The sequence below is a fragment of the Petaurus breviceps genome, unplaced genomic scaffold (assembly GCF_028583685.1).
Source record: "Petaurus breviceps papuanus isolate PSGF00001 unplaced genomic scaffold, PetGlider_PUasm1.0 90994, whole genome shotgun sequence".
NCBI lineage: Eukaryota > Metazoa > Chordata > Mammalia > Diprotodontia > Petauridae > Petaurus > Petaurus breviceps.
The window spans coordinates 8055277-8079558 of NW_027187393.1; the positions used below are offsets into that span (position 1 = coordinate 8055277).

The 24282-nt window shown below is 43.8% G+C and overlaps 1 protein-coding gene across 2 annotated transcripts; it reads left to right on the plus strand.

Annotated features, from left to right (window-relative positions):
* The first annotated feature begins 6106 nt into the window (after positions 1–6106).
* On the plus strand, positions 6107–23528 carry MYL9 (myosin light chain 9). Of its 2 annotated transcripts, none has more exons than XM_069077759.1 (5): positions 6107–6260; positions 11063–11147; positions 20856–21063; positions 21949–22110; positions 22656–23528. In XM_069077759.1, the coding sequence occupies exons 3-5, from the start codon at positions 20880–20882 to the stop codon at positions 22826–22828; spliced, it is 519 nt and encodes a 172-aa protein (XP_068933860.1). In that variant the 5' UTR covers positions 6107–6260; positions 11063–11147; positions 20856–20879; the 3' UTR covers positions 22829–23528. The 2 variants fall into 2 exon arrangements, with proteins under 2 accessions (XP_068933860.1, XP_068933861.1); XM_069077760.1 differs by having other exon boundaries at positions 11063–11143.
* Positions 23529–24282: the final 754 nt, after the last annotated feature.

Below are 24282 nucleotides of genomic sequence, written 5' to 3' on the forward strand. Positions count from 1 at the left end.
TCTCTCTCTCTCTCTCTCTCTCTCTCTCTCTCTCTCTCTCTCTCCAAAGCCTTCAACTATCATCTCTATGCAGATAAGGCTTTTCCTCTAACCATCCTTTCCTCTAACCATGCCATCCCCTCAGGCTATCTTTGGGGTTTTTAATTTATATTTTTCTTATTTTCATTTTTTATATGAACTTAAACACCAAATAAAATGAGCATTTCCACATATACCATGGAATAAAAGAACAGGATTATACATGAAACTTGCAAATGCAGCTCTTGCCAAGCTAAATTTCTTCCCCCTTCATTGCTGAACTACTAGAAAGTGCATTCCCAGCTCCTTCCCCCATGTTCTCACCATTAACTCACTCCTCAACCCTTCTCAGTGACCAAATCCAGGGGACCTTTTTCTAGCTCCCATCCTCCTTGACCTCTTTCTAGCTTTAGACACTGCTGGTAACCCTTCTTCATGTGAAAACTCTTGCTTGGTTCCAGAGAAACCCACACTAGTGATTTCTCCTCCACTTCTTCCTGAGTTGATTTTTTTTAACCAATTAACTTAGATTTTATTTCAGCATTTTAAAATTAAATTGACCTCTCCATCCCAACCCCTTCCCTCATTCCTTAATTAATTTCTTAATTACTTTTAAAATTATTTTATTATTATATATTTTATATTTATTATTTAATATTTTTATTCATTTAATTTTATTTATTAATATTAAATAATTAAACATTTAACAATATTTATATTATATAATGAAATTTAAATATTCAATTAATAAAAATTAATAATTCCTTAATTAATCCTCTTAATAGGGGTTGGCTGGGTGACATAATTCCCAGATCTGTTATCTGGCCCTTCTGAACTCCAGACTCACATCTTCCATTGCCCACTGGTTATGTCCACAGGAGGCTATCCTGCTGTTACCTTAAACTCAGAATGTCTAAAAAAAATCTTAATCCTTTTTGAGAAACAATGGACAGTGATAGATAGAATTCTGAATCAGGAGTCAAGCCTGCCTTTGACTTTGGCTAGCTGTGTGACTGTGGATAAATCGTGTTGACATCTCTGAATCCCAGTTTGTATCCCCTTCTGTAAAATGATCATAGAGTGATCAGTCATTAATTTAGACTTGGAAGATCACCTGGCCCAGGAGTTCTTAACCTTTTTTCTATCCTAGATCCCTTTTCAAAGCCTGGTGAAATCTATGAACCCCTCTTCAGAATAATGTTTTTAGAAGTATAAAAAGACTCGGGATTATAAAAGACATACATTATATTGAAATACAGTAATCAAAAATTCTTCTTAAAAACAAGTTCAGGGGCAATGTTGCAGTGGACAGAGCAAACAACCCTGAAGTCAGGGAGATGTAAGTTCAAATTAGCCTCAGACACTAGCAGTGTGACCCTGGGCAAGTAACTTAACCTGGATTGCCTCCAAAAACAAAAACAAAACTACCAAGTTCGGTTAAAAATTGTCTTTACAAGTCATTGGAGGAAAAATATATTATTAAAAAATAAGTTCAGGATGGGGCAGCTAGGTGGTACAGTAAATAGAGCACCGGCCCTAGAGTCAGGAGGACCCGAGTTCAAATCCAGCCTCAGATGCTTAACATAAAAAAACTAGCCATGTGACCTTGGGCAAGTCACTTAACCCCAATTGCCTTCCCCCAAAAAAAGGGGAAAAAATGTAAGTTCAGGGACCCCAGGTTAAGAACCCCTGCTCTAGCCCAGCAACCTCATTTTACAGATGAGACACTGAGGCCCAGAAAGGTTTAAGTAACTTGCCCAACCGAAAGAAAACACAGTTTAAATGACTAGAGAGCTGGGATTTATAGAGGTCCCCTGACTTCAAATCTTCCTTTCTTTCACTTGTAGAACACTGTCCTAAAACTTACTATCCTTTCTCCCTTAACCACTAAGTTATGAAGGAAATCATGTAACCAAGCACTTTGGGAGCCTCCAAGTGCTAGATAAATGTTAGCTGTTTCCATTATTTCCCTAAATCCTTATGGCACAATATAAAGAAAACTGGCACCCTGTGCCCCTCATCCGACATCCTTCTTCCTCCTACCTTCTCTATTTCTTTTTAAAGGCATAACCGGCCTTGAAATCACCTAAGCTCAAAAATTTGATGTTCTCTCTGCCTCTTCCCTCTCCTTCAGCTCTCCTTCCCACCCCCATCTAATCCATATTAATCAATAGGTTCCACCATTGTTCCTGTGGACTTCCTAGACCAAAACCTCACTTCCCCAATTTGTTGTTGTTCAATCCTGTCTGACTCTCTGTGATCGCATTGGGGGTTTTCTTATTTTATTTTTGCTTTTTTTTTTTTTGGAGGTGGTAAGGTAGGGCAATTGGGGTTAAGTGACTTGCCCAAAGTCACATGGCTAATCAATATTAGTTATCTGAGGCCAGATTTGAACTCAGGTCCTCCTGACTCCAGGGCCAGTACTCTATTCACTGCACCACCTAGCTGCCCCAGAATATAAGAATATAATATGCCTCTTCTAAGGCAGGAACTGTCTTGCTTTTTGTATTCTGATCCCATTTAATAAGGTGTTTGGCACATAGCAAGCACTTAATAAATGCTTTCTCATTCATTCATTAATCATCTGCTAAATTCTATAGAGAGGAAATGGAATATAGTGGAAAGAATGTTGCATTTGGAGCCAAAGATCCAAGCTCTGCTGACTACTAGCTCCCTGGGCCTCAGTTTCCTTATCTGTAAAATGAGGGGCTTCCAGCTCCAGACCCATGATCCAGAGCAGTGGTTCTCAAGTGCCCCAGACCCTTTCAGGTCATCCATGAGGTCAAAATTATTCTCACAATTAGTACTGAGACATCTTAATTTCTAACATGGCTATTATTATGGTTATTTATATTATTGTTATCATTTTTAATATCAATGGCCATAACCCACATAAACAAAAGCTCTTGGGAGGGGTCTTCAATTTTAAAAAGTTTAAAACAGAGAGTTTAAAAGGACCCAAAAAAGTTTGAGAACCACTGGTCAAGATTATGCCTCCACAATATTTCTCACATCCATCCCTCCTTACTGTCTCCTTACTGGGACGTTAGGCAAGTTATTCTCCCTTTCTGGGCCTCAGTCTCTTCATCTGTAAAAAGAAGAGCTCTGACTACATGATCTCCAAGATTCCTTCCAGTTCTAAATCTTATGTCCTGTGGTAACAACAATAATGTAAAACTTTAAAGTCAGTACATTATCCCATCTGAGTGTCATAACAACACTTGTGCTAAGTAGGACATATTACATACATTATAATTCCATTTTACAGACAAAGAAAATGAAGCCCCAGACATTAAGTAATACGACTAGTTCCTTGAGTAAGGGATTGAAACACAGGTTTTCCAGGTCCTGAGTCTAGTACTGTGTACATTATATACCACTCTAATTCTAGAATTCTTTCCAATTCTGTGACTATTGCAATACCCTCTCCTAACTGGTCTTCCTGTCTTTAGTCTCTCATCAGTTGTGCCAACATAATCTTTCCCATGCATAGGACAGAATGAGAAGCTACTTGTAGAAGGTTTCTTGGAGGCAGACAATGGCTGTACATAAAGAAAAACTTTCTAAGCCATCCAAAAGTTGAATGAGCTTCCTTGAAGGCTGTGGATTACAAATTTAAACAGAGGATGGACAACCACTTATCAGAAATATTGCAGTAGATTCTTAAAGGCTGAATGGGGGCAGCTAGGTGGCGCGGTGAATAAGGCACTGGCCCTGAAGTCAGGAGGATCTATCTGAGTTCAAATAAGGCCTCAGATACTTAATACTTACTAGCTGTGTGACCTTGGGCAAGTCACTTAACCCTAATTGCCCTGCCTTCCCCCTTCCAAAAGGCAGCAAAAAAAATTAATAATTAATAATATTAAAGGTTGGATGAACTACACCACCCCTCACACCCTTCCCAGCTCCAAACCTTGGGAGTGGCTCCTTCCTGGACACTGTATCTGATGTCTCTCTTCCCCAGTAGAAGGAAAGCTTCCTGAGGGCAAAGTCTCTGTATCCCTAACTACCTTTGCACAGCACCATAGCACACAGAAGATACTTATTAAAGCTTATGAAATAGGATTTAGTTGAATTCATTTGAATGACTAGACTAGGGGGTTAAGGGAGGGGATGGGGACCGAAGGCACAGTTGATCTTAGGAAGACCCCAGAGGTCTAAAAAGTAATAGATTTGACCGAAGACCCTCTCAGTTCTGGCTCTTGAATTGTCTCCCTCAGAGCCCCCACCCCCATTCTCCAAATCCCCTGCCTCTCTGTCTGACCCTATGTGTCTTCTCTCTTTGAATCTCTCCCTGCCTCTGTCTCAGTCCCAGTTCCCATCTTTCTCTCTCCTAGGACTCTGTCATTGTGTGTCTCTTTTGGGGTTCAAAATCACAAAATCTCAGATCTGAAAGGGCCTTCAGAGCAGAAATTCCCCTCCACAACACATCCCCTACAAGCCATCAGTTCAACAACAAGCACCTATGTGAAAGGCACTATTTCAATCAATCATAAATCATTATTAACTGCCTAATATGTGCTGGGTGCAAGGGAAGGTGGATTACAACTACAAGGAACTCTGCAAAATCCTTCTTCACATGGAATTTGCATTCTGATAGAATAAGTACATGTAACAATAATAATAGCAGCCAACGTTTGTACAACACTACGTGCCAGACATTACTAAACGCTCTACAGTTAGGATCTCATTTGGTCCTCACAGCAATATACACAATAAATAAAGAATAAATGCAGAGCACTTAGGGGTCAAGGACACTAGCAATGGGAGGGGGGGGGGGGGGGCGAGGAGAAAAGCAGAAAGTCTCCACTTAGCTCCAGGGGATTCTGTCTAGATACAGGGTGGGGAAGCCCCATGTGGCCCTCTGGGTCCTCAAGTACAGCCCTTTGACTGAATCCAAACTTCACAGAACAAATCCCCTTAATGACAGGATATGTTCTGTAAAACTTGGACTCAAAGGGCCGCACATGAGGATGTGGAGGGCCCCACATGGCCTCCAGGCCAAAGGAGAATGGATCTATGAGGTGCAGGCTTGAACCGGGCAGGACAGCCTATGCAAAGGCATGGAGCAGGGAGACACAGCCTTATTGGTGACAAAATGGAGCGCTCTGTAAGAGACTAAGAAAAAGTTCATTTGGGCTGGATCTTGTCCAGTGTGGCTGGGAAGATAAAGTGGGGCCAGGTTGTGAAAGGCTTTAAGAACTAATCAGAGTATGTTTTATTCTGGAGGCAACAGGGACCCACTGGACCTTCTTGAGCAAGAAAGTAACATGGTCACATCTGTGCTTAAAGACAATTCCTCGGACACTCTGAGGAGGGCAGACTGGACTGGGGAGAGGCTGGAGGCAGGGAGGTCAAAGGGGAGGTAATTCTGGTAACCTAGGTGAGGGATGAAGTTATTATTGTTGTAGTTATTGTTTGTCCTTTGTTCTCTAAGAGGATAATGTCTTGATAATCACCAGGGTAAAGTCTTGATTTTCGTTTGAATGAGGGACAGAGCTGAAGGGATGGCTGTAGTAAATAATTAGATTTATGAGAATATTTATCACATGATTAGATATGTGGGAATATGATCAAGATGGAGTCTAGAAAGACCAAAGCAAAGCAGTCCCTGTCCACAAGGAACTTACATTCTACTGGACAGTTGCCTTTCCTTGTATCTCTCATACTTAGCCCACAGCCTGGTATACTGTAAGCACTTAATACTTGTGATTGATGAGATCTCTGCATTTCTGCCTCCATCTCTGTATCTATCTCTCACTTCTTTTGTTGATCTGTCCCTGAACTTCTCTCTCTCTCTCTCTCTCTCTCTCTCTCTCTCTCTCTCTCTCCCTCCCCCCCCCACTTATTTCTGTCTCCATAGTCTCTGAGGGTCTCTTTCCTGTTTATATTACAGCGTTCCTAGCCTTTTCTGTCTCTCTCCCTTTAATGTTCCCAGGCTTAGGACCGGCTCCATCCCTAATGGCTATATAAGGCCGATTCACTTTCTCCCTCACTCCTGCGGGTACTTTCCTACTCCCTGTTCCGCCCCTTTCCCCACCCCACCCCCATCTGCCTATCTCTCCCCCCCTTCCTTTCTCACACATTCTTCTGCCTTGTATGGCCAGGGCCTGACAGGGGCGGGGTAAGGCTGGGCCTTGGGGCTACTGGGCTCGACTGGGGCTGAGTCCTGCACTCACTCCTTCCTTGCTTCTGCCAAAACTGCTGCCTCCTCCACCACAACCCGGACCCCTGGAACCCAGGTAGGAACTAACCAGACCCCTGTTTGGAGCCAAAGGAGGGGATGAGATGGTCCTGGGTCTGGAGGAAAAGACTATCTAGGAGTATCTGATGCTGGCCAGGCCTTCACAGAACATCATAGCTGGGAAGGTGCTTAGGGATCATTTGAGTTATATCACTTAAGTGGCAGATAAGGAAACTTAGACCCACTGAGGGAAAGTTCATACAATGAGTTCATGGAAAGCTCAGGTCTAGCATCAGGTCTCCTGACTCCCAGTCTGGGGCTCTCTCCACTCTGGTAAACTGAGATTCAACCCAGCTCCTAAGCTAATCCTAAAGGGTGAAGGGGTTATTGTCATATTAGGGGACCGAGACTCATGCACAGAGAAACAGTCCAGATACAGGCACAAGCCCTATGGGGAAGCTTAGAGGAGAGATGGGCCCCCTCCTTATGGGTGAGATGTGTCCTCCTTTGAGCACTGGAAGGACTAGGGGTACATGTTGGAAGGCTGTAGTTAGTGGGGGGCAGCTGGTGTATCTCAAAGCTGCCTGGGAACTCAGAAGGCGTACAGTCCAATGCATATTTGGGCAGGAATCACCTCTGCAGAATTGAGGAAAGGGAAGAGCCTCCACTAGGGGCGTTGCTGGGGATAATTCTAAGGGCTGGCAATCCTTCCTTATAGAGACAGAGATATCCATATGGAGAATTAAAGAAGGGTCTGAGGCTAAATCTGTTTATATACAGATATACACACACATATAAATAGATAAGGGACTAAGGTCAAATTCAGATAGATGTAAGATATCAATCGATAAGGGACTAAGGTGTGTGTGTGTGTGTGTAGAGAGAGTATGTTAAATCCGTGTATCTATAGATAAGAAACTAAGGTTAAATTCATCTATGAGCTATCTATATATCTATCATCTATATATAGCTCTACATTCATTTAAATCCATATGTCTATATATCTATCAATTAATAGGGACTCAAGTTTATATATGTGTATGTATGGATATATATCTATGCATACACATATTTCGTTAAATCTATATATCTATAGATAAGGAACTACGGTTAAATTCATCTATGAGCTGTCTATATATTGTTTATATATAGCTCTATATAAGGTTAAATGTATATATCTGCATAGATAAGGGACTAAGGTTAAATCCAGATAGATAGATAGATAGCTCTATAAAAGTTTAGATCCATAAATCTAGAGATCTCTATTAGTTCCTTCCAACTCATATAATCCAACTCCTTACAAATCTCACTTATTATTGCTCCTGGTTCTGTCTTCTGGGGCTAGGCAGTGTGAGTCTAATTGCTTTTTCATAGCTTGTGACCTCACATCCCAATTTAATTCAGCAGAACATTTATTGACCACCTTGTGTGTGATAAGAGACTTTCTGGAGTGGGGCAGATCACGTTCAAGCTCTGCTCATGAGAGTGTGACCCTGGACAAGTTGCTTAACCTTTCAATGCTTTGGACGACTCTAAATTGCAACCACAAAGTGCCAAGCTGCATTGGGAGGAGTTTCTTGACCAGAGAGCTCACCAGTCCAGTTCCCATTCCCATCTTCTTTGTACCAGGACTGATAACCCTCTCCAGTGAGTTTTCCCTTTTCCATACCAAGCACCAGATCTCACTCTCTTTTCTAACCTTTGACAGTTTGTCTCTTCCAGCTACTCAGCTCAGAAAACATTTATTAACTGGATCCAGATCCTGTCTCCTGGCCTGCCTAAAGGACCAGTAGTTCACAGCTTCCAGCCCCCCTCTTCCCTTCAGAGGTCACTTCTTTGGGCCCCATAGAGGAGTTCCCTTAATGACAAGCACAGAGTCTCAGCTGGAAGGGAAGGACCCCAAAAACTAATCCAACTTCTCAATTCCCTTTCTTTCTCCCCTCCTGTGCCTCTTTCCTTCTGCTTCTTTTTCTTTGCTTTCTTTTGGGTTTTCTCTAGCTTGTCCTTTCTCAGTTAGGCATTAACACACTCTCTGCTTCTTCTGTTAACTAGTTCTTTCATTTCCTCACATACACTTTCACCCTCCCCTCCATCATTCTCTTTCTTACTTTTGCTTTCACTTGCTCCTTTAGTTCAGACTGGATTACTCAACTTGAACTCATAGGTTCAAGGCTGGATTTGAACTCCTAAAACTATAGCTTAAAAGCCCCATGAGTATGTTTACCTTTAACAGTCTGTTGACACAAGTGGCTCAAAGCAAAGGTATTTACTGAAAAGGTATCAGAAGAACAGTAGCTACAAAACATTATTCCTATAAATCTGGGGTACACTCTCTCACAACTACATATAGTATCAGTGGAAAGAGTGAGCACACACATAGAGTACACCAATACTATATGTATGGTGTCTGGAAGCTAAGGAGCACAGGGGATCAAGCACTGGACCTGGTCAGGAAGACCTGAATTCAGGGGCTGCAAGGTGGCCCAGTGAATAGAGCACCAGCCCTGGAGTCAGGAGGACCTGAGTTCAAATGTGGCCTCAGACACTTAATTCTTACTAGCCATGTGACCTTGGGCAAGTCACTCAACCCCAATTACCCTGCCTTCCCCCCTCCAAAAAGAAAAAAAAAAGGAAGACCTGAGTTCAAATCTAGTCTCAGACACTAGCTGTGAACCGGGACAAGTCACTTAATCCTCTGCCTTGATCAGTTTGTCAGTTTCCTCATTTGTAAAATGGGGGTGATATTAGCACTGACCTAAGGTTGTTGTGAGGATAAAATGAGATAGTTGTAAATTGCTTTGAAAGCCTAAAAGTGCGATATAAATGTTAGCTAGCTAGTAGTAGTGACAGTAGCAGAAAGGTACCCAGGGTCACTATTCAGGCAGCTTATACATGAACATTGCAAGCCCTGGACAGCTTTTCTCTCTTCTCATTGTGTCCTCATGTTGCCCTCCCTGGGGTCAGCTGTGCTGAATTTGGTAGGTCACTCAGCTAGGCACCCTGGGATGTTCCTCTCTGAAGCTCAGCTCCTAAATCACACAGCTCACAATTTTCAGAACTATCTCCTGACTCAGCCTGTTCCTTAAAGATTGAGTCTAGGGGCGGCCAGGTGGTGCATCGAGTAAGAGCACCAGCCCCAGCCTTGGGAGACCTGGGATCGGTTACAGCCTCAGATACTTGGCACCCACACAAAATAACTGGCTGTGTAACCTTGAGCAAGTTACGTAACCCCAATTGCTTTTTAAAAAAAATTGAGTCTAGCCCTCTAATTCTATCATTGGTTGAAAAATTTCATACCTTAGAAAGGGTTAATAAAGTGTAAGCCACTTAAGTCCTTTTGGAATTTCATCAAAAGGGGATTGACTAGGGGTCTCCTCATCAATCTTCTACCATTTCCTTTCTGTCACACAATTTTTTTTTTCAATGAGTCTGTCTCATTTTTGCTTTCATTCCTTCTCTCATGTTTCTTCCCCTCTTGATTTCTCTAACTTGTTCCTTTTTTCATTCCCTCTTCTCTGTGGCTTGCATTTTGTCTGAATTTTTCTTCCTCTTTCTGTTCCTTCCTCCCCCCTCCCTTTCCTCTCCCCCCCTTCTCTCTCTGTCTCTCTCACTCTCCCTCCTCTCCCGATCTCCCTCCTCTCTTCTCCCCCTCTTCTCTCTCTCCTTCTCCCCCCTCTTTCTCTTACTCCTTTGTTACTCTTCTTTTACTTCTTTTTCTTCCTCAGTCTTTACCTTCCTCATTCTCTTAAGTCCACATTCTCTTGCTTCTCTTTCTCTTCTGGCCTCACTGTTGCCTGCTTTTTCTGATCCATTCTTTCTCCTCTATCACTCCCAGTCATCTCTTGTGTTCTTTTAATCTTTCACACAGTCCCTCTTTGCTCTCCCATTAACTCTATTCTTTCTCTAGATAACTCATTCTCTTGTTCTTTCTGTCCCAGTCATGCCCCCCTCCCCCATTCTCAAACAGTCTGTTTTTTAAATTTTATTAATTTCCAATTATATCCTTCTCCCTCCCTACCCAGCAAGCCAACCCTAATAAAGAATTCAGGGGGGGGGGGGAAGCAAAAAAGCAGGACTTCAGTAAAACTAACCAACAGGTCCACTGAGCCTGTGCTTATTCAGGCCCCTACCTCTGCACAGAATGGAGAAAGATGCATTATCTCCTCTCTTCTCTGGGGCCAAGCTCCTTCACTGTACTACCCCATTGACCCTTTTTGTTAACTAGTTCCCCCTTTTACTTTCTCCTTTGCCCCTGGTCAATCCCATTCTTCTTTCCTAGTTCAGGCAATAGCATATAGTATCTACTTTTTTCTCTAATACTTCAAGGATCCATGATTTCATGAGCATGGGTGTTCCCTTCACTAACTTGTACTGTGTGTCTTAGTAGGTGGTTTCTACATTTAAAAAGAAAAAAAGACTTCTGGTGGACCACTGAATACACAGCAGATACATACCTACAATGTCGTATGTATGCATACAGGTGTGCGCGTGCACAGACAGACAGACATTCACACACACACACACACACACACACATTCCTCAACTGCTACCTAAAGCCCTCTTGGTAAGGGCCATCCTAGCCCACGCTCCGCTGGCCCAGCCACTGTGAACCCAGGCTCTTCCACCCCGCAGTGAGGCAGTAGAAGAGGACTTTAGGGAAAGCTACAGCATGTAAGGATGAAGGTGATGACAATGATAATGTGCTTACTCTCACTAAACACTTCCAGACTTTCCATTTTTACAGTCTTCAAACCATCCAGGTAGGAACACACTGACCCTTTTTTTGTGGATAAACAAACAAAGCCATGGAGATTCAAATAACTTTGGATTATAGATTTTTCTTTTCTTTTCCATTTACAGCTGGAAGGCACCTGGAGGACAACATCACAAAGGAGGAAACTGAGGTCCAAAGAGGGGAAGAGACTTACTTCAGATCACAAAGCAAGTCAGTAATAGATATCATAATGGGGAAAAACTCTGTTTGGGAGTCAGCACACCTGGGTTCTAATCTAGACTTTGCTACTTATTTCTTTATGACCTTGGACAAGTCATTTACTTTCACTGGACCTTAGTTTCATCCTGTAGAAATGATGGGTTTGGGCTAGATGGTCTTTAAGGTCCTTTCCAGTTTTAAATTTTATAATCCTCAGAGTCTCAGTCACTACAATTATCTCTTCCATGTCTATAATTCTTTACTATAAAATTTCTCCATCCATCCTCTCTTTCATAACAGCCCTGGGAAGGAGGAAGGCTAGGGATTCATATATCATTATTAATTATATTTATTAATTGTTAAATAACATTATTGCTTTAAGGATTACTGTTATTAATTATGTTATTGATATTAATATTCCCGTTTAGCAGATGAAGCAGCAGGGAAGTGACTTATCCAGTGTCAAATCCAGAGAAAGTTGGGTTAGTGGCAAGAGAAGAAGTCAGATATCTTGGCTCTCAGGTCCAGGCTTCTGCCCCCGCCCCTGGCTGCAGACACTGGTTAATGCACTGGATTGCGGGGCTGACTACTTCCCCTTATACTAACTCCCTTTTTGACTCAAGTCCCTTCCTCTGTCCCTCAGTTTCCACATTCATAAAAGGGAGTCTGAATCAATGATTGCTAAGGACGCTTCTAGTTCCGTGATCATATAGCTACCACTCTCTGGCTCTGGACACTAGGCCTTTGGGGAGAAAAGATTTGACTCAACCCCTGTCCTAAAGGGATTTCCAATCTGAGCAGGATCTCAGAAGAATTGTAGTATTAACAACCTGTGAGCAAAGCTACAGGACGGAGCTAGAAAGGCTGTGCATGCCACAGCCAGGAAGAGCTGACACACAGTAGGTGGGTGACCCTGACCCTTGGCCTTTCAGTGTCCTCTCTAAGACTCTAAGTAGCAGAGCCAGTGGCTGACCTGCACTAGTAGGAAGTGTTTCAACTAGGAGCTCCCGATGCCAATGGAAGCACAGGACCAGGCCCTTTTCTCCATAGGATGGGGAAGCAGGAACAGATTCACTTTCTGTGGCTAGATGGTAAGGAGGGTTTGTGCCCCCATCAAAGAAGGGGAAACTAGCTGTCCTGGATAACACCCTAGTACTTCAAACTCAACAAGAGGACCTGGGACTTCCTGTTGCAGGCAGCACTGATTTCAGCCAGACTTTCTGGGAGAGAGAAAGCCTAAGGAAGCCATCCAGCTATGAAGCAGAGACTCACAGGTGGGAGCAGGGCCTGAAAGAAGCAGATTTAACTTGGCTAGAGAGGGGACGAAAGCACTGCATAGTATCAGAGGAAAAATTATTGGAGTTAGAGTCAGGAAACTTGGACTCAAATCTGTCACAAGACAACCTCCTCCTTCTTGAGTTCTCAGTTTCCTTATTTATAAAATAGGCTCACAGGGGTGGCTAGGTGGTGCAGTGAAGAGAGCACCAGCCCTGGAGTCAGGAGGACCTGAGTTCAAATCCGGCCTCAGACACTTAACACAAAAACTAGCCATGTGACCTTGGGCAAGTCACTTAACCCAAATTACCCTGACTTCCCCCCTCCAAAAAAAAAATACTTATTAAAATAGGCTCATGGCCCCTGCTATGCCTTTCTTTTAGAAACTTGGGAGGAGAGGGAGTTTGGGGTCTGTAGAGTCTAAGCCTTAAGAATGGAGAGTGTTCTATTTGTCTTTGTACAATGCCATAAACACAGTAGATTTTTTTTTTAAAGCAATCGGGGTTTAAGTAACTTGTTCAAGGTTACATGGCCAGTTATTTTTGTGTGGGTGCCGAGTATCTGAGGGCGGAACCAATCCCAGGTCTCCTGACGCTGGGGCTGGCACTCTTACTCTCTGCACCACCTGGCCACCCCTAACACAGTAGATTCTTATTCTTTTTTTTTTTTTTTTTGCAGGGCAACTGGGGTTAAGTGACTTGCCCAAGGTCACACGGCTAGTTTTTGTGTTAAGTGTCTGAGGCCAGATTTGAACTCAGGTCCTCCTGACTCCAGGGCTGGTGTTCTATTCACTGCACCACCTAGCCACCCACACAGTAGATTCTTAATAAATGTGCATTAAATTTAATCAAATTAAATAGAATTTAATTGGTCAGTGACCAAAGTTACAAGGTACAAGGTCTGAAGAGGGTGGTAGTCAGAACCAATGTGTGGTTTGGGTTCTGAATTCTCTGAGGAAGAGGCTAAAGTCACATAAAGCCTGGGGATGGAATTCTTAAATAGGCAGGGCTTCAAGCATCTCTGACCCCCTGGGGAACCTGAGAAGGGCCAAAAAATTCTTGCTTACTTAGGGGGTGAAAAGAGGTGGAAAGGGAAAGACCCATGGGGCAGAAAAGGTCATGGGAGAGGGCAAGGAAGGCCTCAAAGCAGCAATCCTTGGAAATGAACACTAGTTGGGTTCTAGGCCCTATGGTAGACTGAGGGTGGGGAGGAAGGAGTAAGGGGAATGGCCCCAAAAATGGAAAATCTGACAATGCTCTGTAAAATCTGGGTTTAATTAAAAGGCTGCACTTAAGGATCTATAAGGACACATATAGCCTCAAGGCCACAGGTTCCCCACCCCTGCCCAAGCTAAAGAGAATTTAGAGGACACCTCATTTAGAGGAGGACACTTGAAACTTAGTGAAGGGATTTGCCAAAAGGCACACAGTGCATTAGAAGTCCCAGGAGAGAACTGCCCTAATTTGTAAAAAAAAATTATTAATGATACTTTTTGTTATTTATACATTAATCATTTTCTAGTATAGCCTCTACCTCATTGTGGGGGGGTGCCCCGGCCCCCCCAGACCCTTACCATTAAATCTTCCCCTGTTAACAAAACATTTAAGTATGACTGTCCAGGGCAATGTGTACTTATCATTCCATAGCCATAGCCCTCCACTTCTCTCTCTTTTTTTTTGCTTTTTGGAGGGCAATTGGGGTTAAGAGACTTGGCCAAAGTCACATGGCTAGTTAAGTGTGTCAAGTGTCTGAGGCCGGATTTGAACTCAGGTCCTCCTGACTCCAGGGCTGGTGCTATATTCACTGCACCATGCCCTCCACTACTCAAGTGAGAAGAGAGAAAGGTATCTCCTTATCTGCTTTCTGGGGCTCAATTAATCTGAGGCCAATGGCCTTTTCATGTAGTTTTCATTTGCATTGTTATAGTCACTGAGTACATTGTTCTACAGATTCTGTTTACTTTGCCCAACACCAATCCATACAAGTCTCTCCTTGTTTCTCTGAATTCCTCAAAATCCTAATTTCTTCTAGCACTCATATATCCTGTTACATTCATATATCAGTCTGTTCATCCATTCTCCAATCCATGCGCATTTTATTTCTGTTTATTTCCCCTCACAAAAAAAGTGCTTTGATGAATATTTTGGCATATATGGAACCTTTTGATCTTTAACCTCCATGGGGTACTTACAGAGATTTGGGATCTGTCAAAGAATATAAACAGCTGCATCACTTTTCTTACATAATTCTCAAATTATTTGCCAGAATCATTGAACTAATTCAAGCAGTAACACAACAGTATTAGTGTGCCTTTTTTTTTACTTTAGTTCTTTCCTCATTGATTATTTCCACCTATTACCAGCTTTAATACAAAATTATCTTCTCATCTTTCTTTTTTCCAATTTGTATTAGCCAGAAAGGCATTATCTAGCAAAATTTTCCTTAGATATCACTCCCCTACTAAATTAACTCCTAATGGCTCCCTATGGACTCTAAGATAAAACTCTTTGGTTTGTCTTTTAAAAATCCTTCACAGGGTGGCTAGGTGGTGCAGTGAATAGAGCACCAGCCCTGGAGTCAGGAGGACCTGAGTTCAAATCCAGCCTCAGACACTTAACACAGAACTAGCTGTGTGACCTTGGGCAAGTCACTTAACCCCAGCTGCCCTCCAAAAAAAAAAAAAAGGCAAAAAATAATCCTTCACAATCAGACCCCAACCTATTTTTCTAGCATACACACACACACACACACACACACACACACACACACACATCTAGATATATACATATCTAGAGAGAGAAAACAAGAGAGAGATGTGTATATGTATATATGTATGTATGTATGTATGTATATATGTATGTAGGCACAGTAGGCCTATTCCATTTCATTTCTCATCTTTGTGGCTATGCTCAGGCCTCCATACCTGGATTGCATACCCTCCTTCATGGAAAATCTCTTCTTCCTTTCTTTCTTTTTTTTAATTAATTAAATTTTAGTGTTCAACATTCACTTCCATGAGATTTTGAGTTCTAAATTTCTGCTCCCTCCCCAAGATGGCGTGCAATCTGGCATAGGCTCTACATATACATTATATTGAACCTGTTTTCACATTGGGTTATAAAGAAGAAGTAGAACTAATGGGAGAAACCACTGGAAAGAAGAAACCAAAAAGAGAGAGCAAATAGTCTGCTTAGATCTGCATTCAGACTCCATAGTTCTTTCTCTGGATGTGGATGGCATTTTCCATCATGAGTCTTTTGGAATTGTCTTAGATCATTGCATTGCTGAGGAGAGCTGAGTCTATCAAAGTCAGTCATCATGCGCTGTGGCTATTACTGTGTACAAAGTTCTCCTGGTTCTGCTCACTTCACTCAGCATCAGTTCATATAAGTCTTTCTCGGGAAAACCTCTTCTTTCAAGACCCAACAAATTCCTCCTCTTCTACCTGCTAATTCCCTCACTCCCTTGTGTCATGTTTGTGCATGTATGTGCTGTCTTTCTCTATAGAATGGAAGTTCATTGTGAGTAGGGATTACTCGGTTCTTTATATTTCTATCCACCAGAACTTGGCACATCGTAGGTACTCAATAAATGCTTATTGATTGATTGTTTTTACTGTTTATAGATCCTAGACACATTCTTAAAATCTTACTGATATCTTTTATTTGTATATCGTCTTCATTTCCAAATAATCCCAACAAAAAATAAAATAGAAATAAAAAAGGAGGTGAGGGTGGAAAAACACTTCAGCCAAACTAACCAAGAGCTTTAACCCAGTCTGAATATATACAATGTTCCACATCCATGGTCTACCACCTCTGCAAAGCAGGAAAAAAGTATTTTTTCTTCTCTCTTCTGAGGGCCAAGCTTGTTTGTTACAATGACACTTAGTGCTAAATTCTTAAAGGAATTCTCTCTGCCCAAGCAGGGACTGTGGAGGCAGAAACCCTGGGCTAGGATGAGGATGAGGAAACACTGGGGATAATAATAACATTCTTCTCTATAAGACAAGAGTGCAGGCTGTTCTTGAACCAATGGTAGCTAACGTCAAGATTATTAACCCTATTTTACAGTGGAAATGAGGTCCAAAGAGAGGAAGCAATTTTGCCAGAGATCACAGAGCTGATGACACCCAGGGCTGGGTTCTGTCTTCCTAGGAATTCAGACTTGATGCTGTCTCAGTAAAGGCTCACCTTGGACAATTTCTGATGTGGTACTCAGGAGCCATAAGTGGCTCAGGCCCTCAGGGAAGGACTTTAGGCTGGAGTGTCATAGGAGAGGGCCCTCCAGGGTCCCAGGCTACAGTGCTCTGCCTCCCCCTCCTCCTGGCTCCTGGGCCCCTAGAAAAAGCAGGGTAACCCAGGCTGTGGGTGGAAGAGGAAGAAGAGAGTTGCTCAAAAGGGCAGGAATGTCAAGAATGCAGAGGAGAATAGAGAAGGGGAATGAAGGAGGAGGGGAGGGGAAAGAGAGGAAAGGAAAGAACTGGAGTGGAGGAGAGAGGAGAGGAGATAGTAGCCTGCATACCATAGGGAGGGAGGATATGGAGCCTTTCCATCTCCCTGGTTCAGCCTGGCTGCACCCTCCTATGTCTAGAGGGACACACACACACACACACACACACACACTCTTGAGCCCTCTCAATACCCATTCTGTCAGCCAGTATATATTGTATACCTAATGTGTTCCTGGCCCCACTACATACCAATGACAGACATAAAAACAGAAAGGCTATGAGACAGGAGATCCAACTCTCCAGAAACTTCCCTTTCTAGTAATTGGGGAGGGAGAGGCACAGAATACAAGACTACAAATAGCTCTTATAGGGAGGGAAATGAGGTAAGTCCAAAGAAAAAGTCCAGGCAAATTCTGAGAAATTTTATTCTTTTCAAATATTTTTTTCACCTATGTGTGAAGGGAAGAAGATGGGGAGAGGACTAGCTGGACTTCAGTACAGTCTTCATGAGAGAAGTGGCACCTGAGCTGGGCCTGGAAGGAAAGGAAGGGTTTTAACAACAGGGAGGTGGCCCATTAGTTAGAGTGTTAGACTTGGGAGTCCTGAGTTCAAATCCAGCCTCAGATACTTACTAGTTGTATCGCCCTGGACAAGTCAGTTCACTCTGTGCCTCGGTTTCCTCATCTGTAAAGTGATGTAATAATAGCATCTACTTCCCAGGGTTGTTGTGAGGATCAAATGAGATAATTTTTACAAAGGGCTTTGTAAACAAAGTGTTCATCATTGTTGTTGAGTCAGTTTCCATTATGTCCTCCTCGTGACCCCATTTGGGGTTTTCTTGGCAGAGATACTAGAGTGGTTTGCCATTTGCCTGTCCAGCTCATTCTACAGATGAGGAACGGAGGCAAGCAGGGTTAAGTGACTTGGGTCACACAGCTAGTAAGTGTCTGAGGCCAGATTTAAATTCAGGTCTTCCTGACTTCAGGCTGGCCACATAGCTGCCTAAAGTGCTATATGAATAGCTATTTAATGTAGCTATATAATATAGGTATTATTATTAACTAGGGGGCCAGGTCAGAATATTGGGGGGGGGGGGCACAGAGACGCATGATGGCAGACTAAGAATGAAGGATGAGAGAGCAGTCCATTGGCCTAAAAAGCAGATCAGGCATGCAGATACAGACAGGTGCCCCAGATCCAGGCAAGACCCTGAATATCAGACTAAGGGATTTGCTTATAGTTCATTTAGTAGATATTGCCTCCAGGAAGTTTCCATGCCCTTTGGGGTGTCTTCTGGCTCATGATGATCCCAGTGGTGCCTTAAGAAGGTTTCTTTCCATGTGAAAGATGAACTGGCTACATAGAGACTAGTCAGGAAGAAAAGATGGTAGGCACTATGGGAACGGAGGAGGGCATCCACTGGTTATATTGAGGATGTGGAAACAACAGGGTTTGGCAACTAAGTGGATTGTAGAGGGGAGGTCAATCATCAAGGGAAGGATCAAAGGTAACTGAGAGGTCACAAGCTTGGGTGATGCCAATGGAGAGGGAGAAGTTGGGGGAAGGATAGGTTTAGGGAAGGAAAATGAGTTCAGTTTTAGACTTAGGATTATAGATCTAGAATTGGAAGCCACCTCAGAGGGCATCTAGTTCAGTCCCCTGATCATACAGAAGTAGAAAGTGAAGCCCAGAGGGTTAAGTGACTTACCCAGGGTCATACAGCACAGGTCTTACTAGCGATGGGATTTGAACTTACGCTGAGTTCGAGGGTACCAAAGGAGATATCCAGGATCACAAACTTTCTCTGCTGCCCTGAAGACATAAAGGGCAGAGCTGGAGAAAGCCACACATGGAGGATCAGAGCTGTGGTGCACAGAAAGTCAGAGGATTCAAACATCCCTGCAGGGCCTTTCAGATCAAGCTAGCTTTTCATCCCCTGGTACTGAAGGGCCTTAATAATTGCTAATGACTAGGATTTAGGTGCTGCTTTAAGGTTTATAAAGTACTTTCCAAATATCTCATTTTATCTTAACAATGACCCTAGGAGATAGGTGCCATTATTATCTCCAATTTACAGATGAGGAAACTGAGGCTGAGAGAAGTTAAATTACTTGCCCAGGGTCTCACAGCTTAAGTTGGTGGATGAGATGGAACTTGAACTCAGGTCTTTCTGAGACCAAGTCTAGCCCCCCATCCACTAAGACACCTTACTTCCCCTTCCTCAAAAACAGAAGCTCTTTGAAGACAGACCATCTAGTGTTTTTTGTCTTTGCATCCCCAATGCCTAGCATATTGCACATGAGTCAGTGAATTTTAAAAACATTTATTAAACACTCACTAACAGCCCAAGCACTGGGGATACCAATACAAAACTGAAAACGGTCCCTGCCTTCCAGAAGCTTACTTTTTTTATTTTTGCTTTTTGGAGGGGGGGGAAGGCAGGGCAATTGGGGTTAAGTGACTTGCCCAAGGACACATGGCTAGTTTTGTGTTAAGTGTCTGAGATCACATTTGAACTCAGGTCCTCCTGACTTCAGGGCCGGTGCTCTATTCACTGTGCCACCTAGCCGCCCCCAGTAGCTTACATTTTAATAAGGGTAGACCATACATAGGGGAATGGTGGCCTGGGGCAGGGGTGGGCAGCCAGTCAGAAGGCCCAACTCAAGGTCAGGATGCAGGTTCCCTACTCCTGGTCTGGGGAGAAGTATTTTGGATTGGAAAGTTACTAGGATGGTGCTATAGGGGAGCAGACTGGTAGACTGATATCCTCTTTCCATCAGCAATGGAAATACTAACTTGATTGTGGTTCCAGAACTGGAAATTGGAAGGGCTATGGGGGCAGAGGAGTACATTGAGGATCTATGGTTGAGGAGCTCCTGAGCTAAAAGGGTTAACTCCTTCCGAGAATTTCCTGTAGCAGGAGGAGGAAGGGTTAGCTAGAAGTTAACATGAGAGGATAGGCACTCAATAAATGTTTCTTGTAAAGTACCTGGAAAGAATAACCACAAAACAATATAAAATGAGTGTCACAAAGTTACCAAGAATTACAATGGCCCCAAAGAGAAGATACAAAAAGACACCACCCTTCCTTCCAAACTCCTTTCCAAAGATGGGAGGGCCATTTGTGAGAGATTTTTTTTCTTTTTTTTTTATGTATTGATCAGTTTTACTGATTTTTTTCTTTTAAAAAATTCTTTGTCCTGTGGGATGACTGTGGAACTAGGAGGGAATAGGGGGAATTTAGGTAATGTAAAAATAGCTAACACTAAAATGTTACTTTAAAAATAAATAAAGGGGGTGGCTAGATGGGCCCTGGAGTCAGGAGGACCTGAGTTTAAATGTGACCTCAGGCACTTAACACAAAACTAGCCGTGTGACCTTGGGCAAGTCACTTAACCCCAATTGTCCTACCTTCCCCCCTCCAAAAAGCAAAAAAAAAAATTAAAAATAAATAAAGGCTTGCAGCTTATCCCTAGAAAAGAGATGTAAACATGCACCTCTGTCCCTTCATTGCTGAGGTGGGGGACTATGGGTAACAGAATGTTGCATACACTGTCAGAATAGGCTGGTGAGTAACTTAATTTTGCTAAGTTGCTTTTTTTTCCCCTGTATTTTGTTTTGTTTTGTTAAAAGAGACAGTTAACTGAGTGGGAAGGAGGATCTATTCAGAAATTAAGGTAATGTAGAAACAAAATGTATTGATTAAAAAAAATACTTGTTTTACTTAACTGACCTCTTCTCACTCAATTATCAGTGGTAAACTCCTTCCCAGGACTGACCCACACCTATGTTGAGCTTCCTCCCCCTTCTTTCTGGGAATTTCCTCCCTCTGGCGTTCCCCCCCCCCAAATACACACACACATACACCCCACACATACACACAGAGTAAGCTGACAAGGCTGGAGGCATCTGATTGAGGGAAGGCCACCTGGAGGTGGTAGACCTTGCATGCTGACTGTCCTCATCCCCTCCTTCTTCCCTTACCTCCACAGGCACACCCCTCCCAAGGAGCCAAGATGTCGAGCAAACGGGCCAAGGCAAAGACCACAAAGAAACGTCCCCAGAGGGCCACGTCCAATGTTTTTGCTATGTTTGACCAGTCTCAGATCCAGGAATTCAAGGAGGCCTTCAACATGATTGACCAGAATCGAGATGGATTCATCGACAAGGAGGATCTGCACGACATGCTGGCCTCCCTGGGTAAGAGCTGCTGGGGCCACAGCATGCCCAGAGATTCTGTCAAAGAGCTAGCAGGAAACTCCCAGGCTCCCAGGATCTCTTGACTCCAAATCTGGTGCTCTTTCTACTCTACTACAAGTTCTCATCTTCATAGCATGACTGTAGGCAAGTCCTTTCCCCTGTCTTGGCCTCAGTTTCTTCATCTGTTAAATAAGGGACTTGAACCTGGTGACCCCTAAGGTCTCTTCCAGCTCTAAATTTATAAATTGTATGACCCTTTTCTGCCACACTATGAAGATACAAAGAAGTTCACAGCTAGAAACCTGAGATTGGAGAACAGGAGCTGGGAATCTTGTATCCTAGTCCATGGCCCAGCTCTCAGCAAAAGCCTGGGAACCTCAGAGTCCTGGGGTTGCAGCCCAGATCTGGAGAAGTGGAGATAAGAGCAAGAGTCAAGAGATCCCAGCCCAGGAGATTTGGGAAACTTGGCCCAGGAGACCATTGAGAGGAACCTAAGAAATCATCTGCACCCCTTTTTTTTTTTAATTTTAGGTAAAGGAACTAAGACCTGGAGGGGTTAAGAGTCTTGCCTAAGGTCCCACCAGTGGGAAACAGCAGAACTAAGACCTGAACTGGGGTCCCCTGTTTCTAAATCTATTGTTCTTTTTATACTGTCCCACTGCCTTAAGACATAGGTAGTGGTTAAAGGTGTCTAGGACTTCCAGAATAAGTGTCTGAGGAACTCTGGCTAAAGGAAGGGGATAGTGGACAAAGACAGGGATGGAAAGAGTCAGGGGGCTAGGGACTGGGGGTGTCCCTAGTAAGATGGAGACAGGAGTCAGAAGGCTTCGGGGTATCTGGGGTATCTGGCTCACTGTAAGTACCATATATATGTATCCCATACAGGGAAAAACCCCACAGATGAATACCTGGAAGGGATGATGAGTGAGGCCCCTGGGCCTATCAATTTTACCATGTTCCTGACCATGTTTGGAGAGAAGCTGAATGGGACAGACCCAGAGGATGTTATTCGAAATGCCTTCGCCTGCTTTGATGAGGAGGCCTCAGGTCAGCTAGACTGCAGTATCTTGGGGACCCAAGGGAGGACCCCACCCTTGCCTAAAGTCCTAGCAAACCCTATGGGAACTTAGAATTTGGCAGGGGACTTGGACATTTCCGGTCTTCCAGTTCTCAGCTCTTCAGAAGTGGGCCAATCTTAAACCCACCTTGAAATCTGACCCTCAAGGAGCTGAATGGGCTAAGGGCTCATCTGAAGTACCTAGCTCGATCCACTGCCCAAGGATCCCATTATACCTAACTCAAAGCCCTAAACCTAGGAATAAATTCTCCTTTTGCCTTTTTTTTTGGGGGGGGGGAGGCGTGGGGGCCAGGAATCCTGGATCTGTGATTTCACTGGTCTGTGGAACAAACTCCTGGCACCAATAGAGAAGGTAAACTTGTCTGTAACTTAGTCTTAAGAGAGTTGTCTAGGGCAATTCCCGTCCCTGTATTCCTAGGTAAGAAGCACACAGGCTATCCCACTGCCTGCTTTCTCCCATAGAGAGGACTCACAGGCCTCTCTGCTTCTTCCTTTCTCTGGTGCCCATCCCCAGGAGTCATACACGAGGACCACCTTCGGGAGCTGCTCACCACCATGGGTGACCGATTCACAGATGAGGAGGTAGATGAGATGTACCGAGAGGCCCCCATCGACAAGAAGGGCAACTTCAACTACGTGGAGTTCACCCGGATCTTGAAGCATGGGGCCAAGGACAAGGATGACTAAGGGCCACACCCTCCCAGTCCCTGTGCCCACCCCACTCCCACCTTCCGTGCTCCTCACGCACCTTGCGTTCCACACAGCTGCCATGTACCAGGAAGGTGGACGAGCTCTTGCCTGACCCTAGATCTGACACATCTGAAGAGCTTTGGGGATGGGTGCCCCTGGCTCTTGTCAAAGGGAACGGGGCCTCAGGCCTCTAGCTTGCCTGAAGGGATATTCAGGGGAAGGTGGGTCTCCTCCTTGGCAAGTACCAACCCTGGGCTCCAGGAGACACTTGCTTCACAGCTTATCTGCCACACACTGCAGTCTAAGGCCCCAGACAAGGGAGGGACCGGCCCAAGTTGACCACCTGCCCCCTTTCCCACATGCCTGCAGGGACCAAATTTCCCTCAGCCCCAGTCCCTTTGCCACGGCCTCATCTGGTTACTGTGGCCTCTTTCATGGTGACACATTCCTTGTTCTTACAGGGGACCCTAAAACATTCCTCCTCTTTCGTGTCCCCTGCACATCATTCACTTGCCTCACCAAAGGTACACAAAGGAGAGGAGCATGGCACAAACACCCTGTTCAGCTTCCAGACAGGGGTTTGAGTGGGTGTCCAAGGAGGTGTACTTGAGTGGATGTGCACCCATGCATGTTAAAGCAAGTGTGTGGCTTGTGTGAATCCATGTGTATGTGTGATTACATGTTTATGTACATATAATGTAATGTGTTCAGGTGTATGTTTTTCTAAGGCTTAACACTGACATTAGATTTTGGGAAGAAAGAGAAAGAAAGACCACCCAAAATAGAAGACACTAGCCTAAGTTGACTCAGTTCTTCTCTGTGCAGTGGAGAGGGTAAGGAATGGGGAGGGTCGTTCATCTGGGATTTCAAGGTCAGGTGCTTGGGGAATGGGGATGGGACTGCTGTAGCCCTGCCCCATCCTATCCCACTCCCCTATTCTGGCAGTCTTCTGGATCCCCTTCCCAAAGACCTGTTTTCCCCCTGAGCTATAGTCCCCATTACTCCAGACCCTCCTTCCCTTTCTTCTCCACCCTCTGAAAATCCTGTTTCTTTTGTCTCTACCTCCCCACTCCAGAAGAAAAAAAAAGGAGCCAGACCTTGGGTTCAAGTCTGTTTTAGTATTTGCTATCTGGGACTTTTTAGACAAGTCTCATTTCTCTCTTCTGTTTTCTCATCTAGAAAAGGTGTTGTACTAAGACAGCAATCTCAAATTGTGGTCTGAGCACCCACCTTTCCCCCTTTGCCCCTTCCTCCTTCCCCCTTCTCCCCATAGTCAAAACTATTTTCTTAATAATACTGACATTTTACTGTAGTACAGTAAATAGCAAGAGACATAACACATAAACAAAAGCTCTTTGAGGTCCTCGATAATTTTTAAGAGTGTAAAGAGATCCTTAGACCAAAAAGTTTGAAAACCACTCTATGAGGGGCTCTTCCAAGCCCAGCGACAT

Excerpts from the sequence above, each read along its gene's own strand:
- MYL9 (XM_069077759.1), top strand. The coding sequence starts at position 20,880 with ATGTCGAGCAAACGGGCCAAGGCAAAGACCACAAAGAAACGTCCCCAG. Across the intron at positions 21,064-21,948 it reads CGACATGCTGGCCTCCCTGG|GGAAAAACCCCACAGATGAA; the intron begins GTAAGAGCTGCT and ends TATCCCATACAG. Across the intron at positions 22,111-22,655 it reads CTTTGATGAGGAGGCCTCAG|GAGTCATACACGAGGACCAC; the intron begins GTCAGCTAGACT and ends GCCCATCCCCAG.